The sequence below is a fragment of the Procambarus clarkii genome, chromosome 70, assembly GCF_040958095.1.
Source record: "Procambarus clarkii isolate CNS0578487 chromosome 70, FALCON_Pclarkii_2.0, whole genome shotgun sequence".
NCBI lineage: Eukaryota > Metazoa > Arthropoda > Malacostraca > Decapoda > Cambaridae > Procambarus > Procambarus clarkii.
The window spans coordinates 29764307-29776772 of record NC_091219.1 but is presented as its reverse complement, the minus strand read 5'-3'; the positions used below and the strand labels follow the sequence as shown (position 1 = coordinate 29776772).

General features: G+C 41.6%; 1 protein-coding gene across 7 annotated transcripts; it reads left to right on the top strand.

The window, feature by feature from the left end:
• Window positions 1-854: 854 nt before the first annotated feature.
• On the top strand, window positions 855-8753 carry Chrac-14 (DNA polymerase epsilon subunit 3 Chrac-14). Of its 7 annotated transcripts, none has more exons than XM_045770345.2 (3): window positions 855-1105; window positions 4595-4885; window positions 7160-8753. In XM_045770345.2, the coding sequence occupies exons 2-3, from the start codon at window positions 4615-4617 to the stop codon at window positions 7336-7338; spliced, it is 450 nt and encodes a 149-aa protein (XP_045626301.1). In that variant the 5' UTR covers window positions 855-1105; window positions 4595-4614; the 3' UTR covers window positions 7339-8753. The 7 variants fall into 7 exon arrangements, with proteins under 7 accessions (XP_045626301.1, XP_045626302.1, XP_069167961.1 ...); XM_045770346.2 differs by having other exon boundaries at window positions 855-1149; XM_069311860.1 differs by having other exon boundaries at window positions 855-1171.
• The last annotated feature ends 3713 nt before the right edge of the window (window positions 8754-12466 follow it).

Below are 12466 nucleotides of genomic sequence, written 5' to 3'. Positions count from 1 at the left end.
ATAGTTCAGTGCCTCTTGCCTGTCATCCTTTTTTTATATTGAGACTACATTACCTGTCTTCCAACTTTCCGGTAGGTCTCCTGTTTCCAGTGACCTGTTATACACCATTGAGTGGCACACTTAGTGCCTCTGCACCTACTTTTAGTATCCACGGTGAGATTCTGTCAGGCCCAACAGCCTTTGTCAATTGTGTATAGTATATTTACACTTTCATCAGATAAAAAGTGTATATATAAAGTGTACATATACTATCTGGCGATGACGAAGGACGACTACCCTTACGGCGTGTTATGAAGGTGTGTGGCGGGAAGTGTGTGGGGAATATCAACCACAGAATGGTTGATATTCTGTGGAGCAGAAGGCTCCACAAAGGCTAGTTTATTTACATTTTTATTTTTTAACTAGAGGGTAAGCTGTTATAGGTACCCAGCAGCTATAGTATGCTGTTAGTCTTTTCCATCAAGTGATTGATGGTCGCAACTGGTTTGATTGAGTTCAACAAAATTTGATTTGAAGTAGTTTCTGGAGAAGGCACATCAGGTGTGATACTTGGCGAATCACTTGGAGTCGACTTGGAGAATGGAGTAGTGTCCAAGAAGAACAAAGTTAGGCTTTCTGGCAGCCCAAGCCGAACATGTGGTCGTCCGAGTGACGTCACTCATCTTGAACAGCGCTGGTACATATACTATGCACAAATTATCTGACATTTTGGCTAGTTGGGTTAGGATAGGTTATTTTAGATTAGATTAGGGAGAATACACCACGATAGGTTTGTTAAAGAGTAGCCCTATTTTCTATTATATTTTTATTTTTTTATTAAGAGGGTAAGCTGTTATAGGTACCCCAGCAGCTATAGTATGCAGTTACACTGCTCTGTGTGAAGGATTACATAATATAGATCAAGAACTAGCTATGAGTTCATCTAATAACCCCCATGTGACATAACAGATGGTCATACATGGAATTAAAGAGAAGAATATGGGATAATGAGCGGCGATGAGGAAGGTTGACTACCCTTACGGCGTGTTATGAAAGTGTGTGGCGGGAAGCGTGTGTGTGTTTACCTCCTGCCAGCCTCCCACGGCACGAACTCTTGTACTCTCCCGTGAGTACCTTGCCAGCCTTATGTGAGTACCTTGCCAGCCTTATGTGAGTACCTCGCCAGCCTTATGTGAGTACCTCGCCACCCTTACGTGAGTACCTCGCCACCTTTTTTTTTTTTTTTTTTTTTTTTTTTTTTTTTTTTTTTTTTTTTAAGATATATACAAGAGTTGTTACATTCTTGTACAGCCACTAGTACGCGTAGGGTTTCGGGCAAGTCCTTAATCCTATGGTCCCTGGAATACGATCCCCTGCCGCGAAGAATCGTTTTTTCATCCAAGTACACATTTTACTGTTGCGTTAAACAGAGGCTACAGTTAAGGAATTGCGCCCAGTAAATCCTCCCCGGCCAGGATACGAACCCATGACATAGTGCTCGCGGAACGCCAGGCGAGTGTCTTACCACTACACCACGGAGACCGCTGGGACCCTTACGTGAGTACCTTGCCAGCCTTACGTGAGTACCTTGCCAGCCTTACGTGAGTACCTTGCCAGCCTTACGTGAGTACCTTGCCAGCCTTACGTGAGTACCTTGCCAGCCTTACGTGAGTACCTTGCCAGCCTTACGTGAGTACCTTGCCAGCCTTACGTGAGTACCTTGCCAGCCTTACGTGAGTACCTTGCCAGCCTTATGTGAGTACCTTGCCACCCTTACGTGAGTACCTCGCCAGCCTTACGTGAGTACCTTGCCAGCCTTACGTGAGTACCTTGCCAGCCTTACGTGAGTACCTTGCCAGCCTTACGTGAGTACCTTGCCAGCCTTACGTGAGTACCTTGCCAGCCTTACGTGAGTACCTTGCCAGCCTTATGTGAGTACCTTGCCACCCTTACGTGAGTACCTTGCCAGCCTTACGTGAGTACCTTGCCAGCCTTACGTGAGTACCTTGCCAGCCTTACGTGAGTACCTCGCCAGCCTTACGTGAGTACCTCGCCAGCCTTACGTGAGTACCTCGCCAGCCTTACGTGAGTACCTCGCCAGCCTTACGTGAGTACCTCGCCACCCTTACGTGAGTACCTCGCCACCCTTACGTGAGTACCTCGCCACCCTTACGTGAGTACCTCGCCACCCTTACGTGAGTACCTTGCCACCCTTACGTGAGTACCTTGCCACCCTTACGTGAGTACCTTGCCAGCCTTACGTGAGTACCTCGCCAGCCTTACGTGAGTACCTCGCCACCCTTACGTGAGTACCTCGCCAGCCTTACGTGAGTACCTCGCCAGCCTTACGTGAGTACCTCGCCACCCTTACGTGAGTACCTCGCCACCCTTACGTGAGTACCTTGCCACCCTTACGTGAGTACCTTGCCACCCTTACGTGAGTACCTCGCCACCCTTACGTGAGTACCTTGCCACCCTTACGTGAGTACCTTGCCAGCATTATCACATTACCATACATTATTTTATTGGCTGCTGAGCATGCCAGCTGTAGTAGCAAGAACGAATGCTGTATTAAGGAATTACTCGAGTGCCTTCACATTTTATCCACAGATCATCTGTGAAATTATTAACATTTGCATAACATTAGATATGCCTGTTTTAAAAGTGTGTGAGAGGACTTTACGTACATTTCACCCCCTCTAAATCCATTGGGGCATTAAAAGTTAATTTGAAATTCTGTAATAAAATATGAAGCCTATACTGTGTCATTGTTTCTACTACATATTATAGTGCAGTCTAAAACCTGGCATGAGCTGTGTGAGTTTTAAATTATTGGTGATGTCATAACTACTGTACTAGTAAATCTAATTTTGTTTAGTTTTTGAGCCCGATATATTGCATTATTTTCTTATAGTACAGTATATGAATAGTGCAAGTCATATTAATAACAATTCATTATGTTGGGGGACAGGCAGCTAGTGTGTGTGTTTATACACATTATTATATAAAGGTGACTAATTCCTGCGTACCTACTTGTTGCTAGGTGAACAGGCACATTAGGTGATAGGAAATGTGCCCAACCATTTCTGTCCTGCCCGGGATTCAAACCCAGAATTCTCAATTGTGAGTCTAGAACAAACCCGACTATATTACTACTGGGACCCCTGTATTGTATATTGTATACAAGATTGTTTGCTGAAAATATTATGAAACCTACCAAACCCTAACCAACTTAATCCAATTGAATATAACACAGCCTAGCCTAACAATATATGGTTTTTAGAATTGGAAAACAACTTTTGTCAAAATGTGTGTATACTATTTGACTGCACTCCATAGCCATTTGGGCCTATATCCAGAGAGTGCAAATGTCCAATTGTTCTGTCTAAATTAGGGGTAAACTAAAGCAAAAAAAAAAAAACTTTCCAAACCCTAGGAATAATAAAGTAAACATTCGACTTTAAGGAAAAGGGGGTTATTCAAATGTATTGTTGAATACCGGGATCCATTGGTGATTGATGCTTGGTTGATTCTACCGGGGTTCATTATTTATTGTGTCCAGTTGCGACCATTCCCTGTTACCTCTGCATCACTAGTGGTGGACCGAGGGGGGGGGGGAGGGGATACTCTGTGGCTCCAGTGTCCCTGGGTCCTTGTTCCAGGGCCCATTTGTCTTAGATTGTCCACAATGTCATTAAGTTTAATAGCCAGTGGTCTACCCTTGAGGTCCATGATGTTCATAAGTTTGCAGCTCTGCAGTTTTTAAAGTGTGGCTTGGGCAGAAATTTGGGCTTGTGGGTTTAGTGGTCCAACAGTACTGGCGAATCCTTACTTAGTGAATGATCCTGATCTGCATTGGACTTGTCTGGTGATTAATTCGTCACTAATTACCCTTTTCAAGGGGGGTTACTTTCTCGGCAACTCTCTTCCACTGCTGGTATGTACCCCTTTTTGTTTTTTCTCTATGACAGTACCAAGGAGCCACCAATAGGTGCTCTATCAAAAAAAAAAATTAATAATGAAATGCCTTTTTCTGGTGGGTCCTTGGTGGCTCCTTGGAACCAATTAACCTCCCCTTTCAAGAGCAATGGTTTTTATGTCTTCCTGGCTAATTGACTAAAGATCAATGTTAGGGGATTAAGGAGAAAGGTACATAATCCTCTAGTAGTGGGCAGGTGGAAGTAACGAGATTTGCTTAATCAATAGGTTATTCTTTTGTCTCGGGGTTTCCTTGTCTCTTGATCTTTTCTATAGAATAGGGTAGCAGCACATTGCTATGTATACCCGAGCTTGTTAAAAAAAAAAATTATTTATTGCACCCCATGTTCTCATCATGCTAATAGAGTTGGCTGTATGCCACCCCGGGGCTTTGTTTCTCGATAGTCTACATGCAATTAAAATATCACTACTGTACTTTTATTTGTTTTATCCGCATTTTTTTCTTTTTCCTTTTCCATAGAAGCCTTGATGGTATTTAAGCAGTGAGTTTTAATGCCCTGGTAAACCACTTATATCTACCTATTCTCTAAAACCTATTTCAAATCTATGAAATAATGTATATTACAGGATTAATAATAATAATAATAATAAATTATAATAATAATTTTGTTTTCAGAGAATTTACCAGTATTTAATATGGCAGAACGACCTGAAGACCTGAATCTTCCAAATGCAGTAATTACACGCATTATAAAAGATACACTACCTGAAGGTATTTCTGTGGCTAAGGAGGCTCGCAGTGCTATTGCTAAGGCTGCATCAGTATTTGTCCTTTACACCACATCTACAGCCAACAGTTTAGCCCAGAAGAACAAAAAGAAGACTGTCAGTGCACAGGATGTATTCACTGCCATGAAAGAGATGGAATTTGAAAAATTTATTGAGTCTTTACAAGAGAGCTTAGAAGGTAAGTTTTTAACTAGCAAAATGCTGTAGAATGTTGTGAGGTATCAATTAGCAATAGTTGGGTTCTGTGGCACAGTAGTAAGTGCAGTTGGGTCACAGACCAAAGGTCCCTGGTTTGACTCCTGCAGCAGGACAGAAGCTTTTGGACAATGTTGCATTTCATTTGATGCCCCTGTTTACCTAGCAGTAAATAGTACATGGGAGTTAAGCAACTGTTGTGGGTTGTCTTAGGGAGATTTCAGTAAGCCTAACAGGCTTATGGAAGTCTATTTTAGACTTCAGACTTAGTCTATAAGTCTAAGTCTGACTATTGGAAACCATGAGAGAAACTATATAATGCCTTAACCTTTAAAGAGCAGTTATCATCATGTGTTGATCCCTGGGCCAATGCATAGTTTGCAAATTTCAGTCACCTTTTTTTTTTTTATACAAATGATGTAAATATAGTATGGTTATTGTTAGGATTTAGTATGGTTTGTAGATTAAATATTAGATAGGTTAGATTCTCTGCTAAGTCTCATATTTATTGTATGTTGTGCATAGTGCCTCTACCGGAGTGTAGGGATTGTGTTTACAATAAACATGCCTTCTTCAAAAGTTTTCCATAAAAGAGGAGGCTTTAGCTTACAATCACCAGCAGCATTTTCTCCCAGCAAAAGGGCTAAGCAGTCTTTTGCTGCTTTGAAACCAGGCAGTGTTTTTCTTCCTTGGAAATGTATGTTCTATAAGGCACTTTTTTTTCCAAAACAGGTCAGTTTCATAACATTAAACACTTGATGTGCACAATGGTTTCTATCTTCAATAATTTTGGACAGTTTTGGAACATTCAGCTGCTCCCTTCTTAACTGCAATAACAGCCTCGCTACTCAGTTTTATGTTGTGTAAATTTGCCGTACCCTTATACAGTATCTGTTAAACCACCCATGACTAGCCACACACATTTCATCACTCGTAGTTGTACCTAATTTCTTCTTTAAATCATCAAAAAGACTTCTTGCTTTCGCCTGTGTGAGCATCAGGCTGATTGGAGTTGATCAACGACTCTGGTCATTGATCCACAATGTTAACTTTTCCAAGTCACAAATTTAGTGTGTACCCAGTATTTAATTTTCCTTTTTGTCATTGATTTCAGTAGTGTAGAACCCTTCACATGCTGTAAGATTTGTTTTATCTAAATAGTCTCAAAGGATGAGTGATTCACACTGTAAATATTTGCAATCTGTTTGTTTTTCACCCCCTCTCAGTGCTTCATAATGCCAGCTCATTTCTAAGGTCACCTCTTCCTTGGCACCGGTGCATTCCCCAACTCTCTTTCTTTCATTCAGTGTTACTGGAATTTTTCTCTATAAAAGTCCAAAGAATGCACAGCATGTCATGTTCTGTGCACCAGAAAACTGTTGAGGCAGCATGAGTCCCCACAAATACGTTCCATCATACACACACGCACGTTTGCCAGCACATTTTAAAACGAACCCAACCTTACCCAAACAAACCTAATTTAACCCAACTGAGCCTAACTCATCATAATCTAGGCTAATACTACACATTCTAACTTAATGATATATATATATGGTTTTGACAATCGGAAAATGAGCTGTTGAACAGTCTTGTTCAACACACCGTTTGCTGTTGAACAGTCTTGACCTAACCCCATCTTCTCTAGTGGACCATGCGGACAATTTTGTACCACCCTACATCACCACAAGACTGCCGTTTGGGCATTTTAGTGCAGCTTGGGGATGGCGGAGCATGTTAAGTTAGCGAATTGATGCATGGCAGGGGACTTGAGAGGCCATTTGGATGGACAAGTGTTTGTATAACAGGCATTTGTATAATGGGAATCTCCTGTATATTTGTTTAGTTTTATTTGAAATGCCTTGATTGTCTTTTCATGTGTGTTTAAATACAGTAAAAAGCATGGTATTTTGCAGATTTAAAAAATTGCTGAAAGTTTTACAAATCTGGTATATTTGGCTCTACCCAATTACAATGCCACTGTACCACTGCTTGTAAATAGATTCCAGAATGCTTAAATATGCATTTTGTTTATCACTTTAGCACAACATGCCACAAAGTGCAAGACTATATAGTGTACCTTAATTATATAATAATTGTACAAATAGATAATTTATGAGTATGGGTGTCTAGTCACTTTTCAGTGAAAGGAATAAAATATAACCATGTAGGTGTGAATTTTTGTTCTTTAACCTTGTGCAAACTGAGTGTTGCATGTATAGTACTATGAAGTTTTATTCAACCATAATTTATTTTCCAGTACACAAGAAGTCTCAGCAAAGTAAAAAGGAACAAAAAGAAGCCAAAGCTAAGGCCAAGAAGGCTGAAGAGGTGGACAAGAACTTAAGTGCTATGGAAGAGGGTAACACTTTCATTGAAGTTACCGAGACTGACAAAGAAAATGGAGATGAGTCACAGAATACAGAGACAGCAGACTAACCTAGTCAGAAATTTGTGTTGGAAATCATTAGATCTACAGCCCAGTTCACTACATTTAATTTGTTTTAAAATTTTAGCAAATGATCAGTGAAGAAATTTGATATGATTGGAAATACCCAAGCCCTCTAACATGCTCTGTTTGGTTTTTTGTTAAACAAAAATCTTGACCTGTTGATTCAAGTCAAGGCACCTAGGTTACCAGTGAAGGCTTGTTTGTTGGATTTATGTCCGGTTTATGTGGTATTTGGTATATGCCTACTACTACTGTGGCAGACCTGTTTGGTTCATGCAGTCATCCAAGTACAGTATTGTTAAAAATATTTAAAATTATTTGCCAGATCTGTCAGATTATTAAGTTTTTGCCAATGCTAACTTAGAGTAATGAAATTATGTTAAATATTACATTTAATAATAAAAACCAATACAAATTTTTATCCTAATTTCATATGGATGATCTATTATTTAAGCATTTGTTCTATATTCTTAAGATATCCAGGAATCAATTACTAACCAATACTGTATTCCAAAGTTATCTGTTTCTACTGAACTAAATCATCTTTAATGAGGTTAGTTATCTAGTAGTAGTATGCATCTTTTGGTCAGTCAGGTTAAGCACCGTTGGATCTGGTCAGACCTGGGCGAGTGAGACCATTGACAACCTCACCCTTGACCAAAGGATCTGATGTACAAAACAGGATTCCAAAGCCTGATGCATGAAGCCTGCATCAGGATCAGGAAGTATACCACTCTCAGGTGGTGTACCACCTGACAGTGGTATACCATATCAAACCTTCTGTATGGTCTAATAAGCACATTATAAATTAACAACATACTTGAGTGAATTAAATGGAAGAAAATTCAGAATATACTCAGTGAAGAGCAGGGGGTGCCATAGGCATAATCGGAGAACACTGTATGAACATCAGAGGTCCACGGTTGTTCAACATACTTCCAGTAAGTATAAGAAATAATACTGGAACAACCATGAACATCTTCAGGAGAAAATTAGATAGTTTTCTTCAAGAAGTGCTGGAGCAACTGAACTGTGGTGTATATGTGGGCCTGCGGGCCGCTCCAAGCAACAGCCTGGTGGACCAAGCGCTCTCAAGTCAAGCTTGGTTGGGCTTGGGAAGTTGAACTCTCAGAACCTCATCAAGCAGGTACTGGCCTTATCTTGCATCAAGTTGTCAACAGAATTGGTGTCATATCATTCAGATTGTGTAAGGTGAAATAATAATGAATAAATTTTAGCTAATCAAAGGTGATCATATGTATTAAAAAATTTTACAAGATAAAATTAAAGTTTATGCACAAGTGCCTCTACTGTCCCATTTTTTTTGTAAATTACTTATATTTAAGGAAGTTTAAGTAGCTACTGTATCTTTTGTATTTTGATAATTAAATTATTGATAGCTGGTATTATTTCATTTAGCTTGAATAATGTATAAGCACCATAATGTAATGGACATATCTGCTGGTGCATTGTCATGCCACCAACTTATTACTTATGGGTTGGATATTTATTGCAATGATGGAAGGATGGGACTGCTTGTGGTTCATACTGGCCCCTTTTGTAGTTCGCCTCTATGACAGGCCGTATATTGTGTGTGGGGGCCCATTTTGCTAACTCTTGTTCCAACAATTTGTGGGCCTGTTGGGTTGTCTATCTTAGTGTTTGGTGTAGTTGGTCAGTCACTACCCCTCTACACATTTTAGGGCTATCAGATCGAGTCCTCCCCACAGTTGCATGAGGTCATCATAATATAGTTAGATTTGGACATGGTCAACAAGATTTAGTCTCTTCAGTGGGTGTTCCAGTTGTTCCTGCTTCTCAAACAGGACTCGGCAGACCTACAGTACAGTTTCAATTTTTCAGAAATGAACAGCTTCATTTTTCATCAGACCTAATGCATGACCACCTTGACTCATGTTCGTCTGGTCTTGCAGGCAGATTCTTGGATGGTGCCCTTGGACCTCAAGGACATGTACTGGCATGTCCGGATTCATCCAAGGTTCACGGAATGGTTAGATTTTATTGTGGAGTTTCAAAGTTCTACACTTCATCTTGAATTTGGCTTCTTGAATTTTTACAAAGCTAGTATGGGTAGTGGTATCCTGCCTATGTCTATTAGGGGTTTGTGTGTTGACCTACCTTGACGACTAGCTGGTTTGGGTCTCCAGAAAATTTGTTAATTTTAATGAGATCAGTGAATAATGGTGCATACAGTATTTCTAATTTTTTTCTTCAAAATATTTTGTGTAGCCAGAGATCAGTACCAAAAATCATTGTGGGGGTAAGAATGTGACCCCTGGCATGCTGTTCCTCCTTGAATTCTGGTGAACCCTGACCAGCCCATGTCAGTCCTGTATCCCAAGACCATTCTTCCTGTAAAGTTGGATGAAGCTAGCCCCAAGCATCTGGCTTTTAACCTTGGACATTCTTTTATTGGGTCCAGTAATAATGACTCAAAATAATGTATAATGGGAGGGAGTACAGGATGTACTCCCTCTGTACTCCCATAAAGCTTGGGAGTACAGGAACTTAATAAGAATGTGCAAACGTACCAAGACCAATAATTTGTCAAACTAGCAACATTTAAAATGGAACTAAGGAAAGCTAAAATAAATTATGAAATGCTTATGCAAGGAAAAAAAAATGGAGGGGGGGGGAGACTGGATAATTGAAAAATGAGATACATCAGATAACTGATACTGACAGCTGGAAAGACTTGGTAGACTGTCAATGTTGTGGGGGATGGGTGAAGAAGACACCCAGGTCGGAACAGGAAGGACAAAGCACACTTTGGGCAGCAAGGAGGGAAAAAACTTCAAACCCTGAGACTTCCCAGTCATAGAGGGGCCATAGGTGGATGGTAGCGGCAACAGGAGAGATCGATGGTGTTTAACCCTTAAACCATGTAGCTATATTCTATGTATTAGTCCTCATGTGTGCACAAAATTATTCCTAAAATTATTTTATGCTTTCTTGATACTAATTAAGAATTTAATGAGTAAAAAAAGGCTCTAAACTGGGAAGACTGTACCAACATCTGTATTGCAGGACATAAGGTGAGTGATACCAAAGGTATTGGATTTCACCAAGGATTCTATTAAGGTACAAGTGACCAGGAGGGACATTAAGAAAGCAAAACATATGACCATTCTATAGTGTACACTGCTCTGCTCTTCTTACACTTTACTACTTGCTAATCTATCCCAATCTAACATATGGGGTATGTGGTTCAACCACTGTAAACTACCTCAAGCCTATAATTGCCAAGCAAAAATTTGCTATCAAAACTATACAAAATTCTGTTTTCAGACAACACACTACCCCTCTGCTTAAATCCCTACACATGCTAAACATACACTCACTCCTCACATTCTTTTATGCTATTTACACTTACAAAACCTTATTCCATGATTCTAATCCTGATTTGAAACTTCCTTGATAGATGTAATAGAATCCACGAGCACCATGCCAGAAATAAATCTCTTTGATATTCCTAGAACCAGACTAAATCTGCGCAAACACTCCATGCAAATAAAGATACCCAGTCTATGTAATTCACTCCCTAATGAATTAACAAATTGTCCAACCTATACTTATTGGAAAGCTGAACCTAAAAGTACAGTACCTAATTTCATCATTTCACACCTTGTGCTACTAACTCAAACTATATCTTGTGCTACCCACTCAATTCTAGTATTTAAGACATGCAACTTTACCAGTACAGTACAATCTATACACTATCAATTTATAATGTTATTTTATTGAATTGAGATTGTTACAATGTACCTATTATTTGATTTATTGGTTAGCTTAAGGATCTGCTCAAAACATAATATGCATGTCAGTGGCGTTGCAAGAATGTAACAATCACAAATGAATGAATAAAATAGGTAAAATAAATAATATAGAAATTAATAAATTCTAAGCTCCTGCCTAGCACTTGCCGTTCTCAACGGCCATAGCCTAAAGGAAAACTGGCGGCCTGCGCCTCACATTGGTGGAGGGCGGTCAGGCCGGGTGGACGGCGGCCAGACCGGGTGGAGGGCGGCCTTAGCCGTGTGGAGGGCGGCCTTAGCCGGGTGGAGGGCGGCCTTAGCCGTGTGGAGGGCGGCCTTAGCCGGGTGGAGGGCGGCCTTAGCCGTGTGGAGGGCGGCCTTAGCCGGGTGGAGGGCGGCCAGGCCGGGTGTAGGGCGGCCAGGCCGGGTGTAGGGTGGCCTTAGCCGGGTGGAGGGCGGTCAGGCCGGGTGGACGGCGGCCAGACCGGGTGGAGGGCGGCCTTAGCCGTGTGGAGGGCGGCCTTAGCCGTGTGGAGGGCGGCCTTAGCCGGGTGGAGGGCGGCCTTAGCCGTGTGGAGGGCGGCCTTAGCCGGGTGGAGGGCGGCCAGGCCGGGTGTAGGGCGGCCAGGCCGGGTGTAGGGTGGCCTTAGCCGGGTGGAGGGCGGCCTTAGCCGGGTGGAGGGCTGCCAAACCGGGTGGAGGGCGGCCTTAGCCGGGTGGAGGGTGGCCTTAGCCGGGTGGAGGGCGGCCTTAGCCGGGTGGAGGGTGGCCTTAGCCGGGTGGAGGGCGGCCTTAGCCGGGTGGAGGGTGGCCTTAGCCGGGTGGAGGGCGGCCTTAGCCGGGTGGAGGGCTGCCAAACCGGGTGGAGGGCGGCCAGACCGTGGGCAGCGTGCCGTTTTTTTTTATTATTATTTTCTACCACAGACGTAGCCACACATTTACAATGCTAACCAGCATATATACATTTTCTTCTGTCCTCCATGGACAGGGTGAGATTTGTCAAACATATAGTTCAGAGATTTATTGAACAGCCACAGAAGGTGATCGTAGTGCTTTTAAAATGTTAGGCTAAGCTACATACGTATATACATAGATACACAGATTTATGAATGCATTAATGTGAATTTATAAATTCACATTAATGCATTCATAAATCTGTGTATGTATGTGGTCGGGGCCGCCGCCCACCGCTATAGCTGCCCCTAACCCAGCAACAACAACAAACTTGAAATAAATCAGCCATGCAAGCTGCACGTATCGCAAAGAAGAAATAACTGAGATTTCTGGTAGTAATTAATTTGTAATAAAATATACATTTCTTGAAAATTTGTAATAGAAT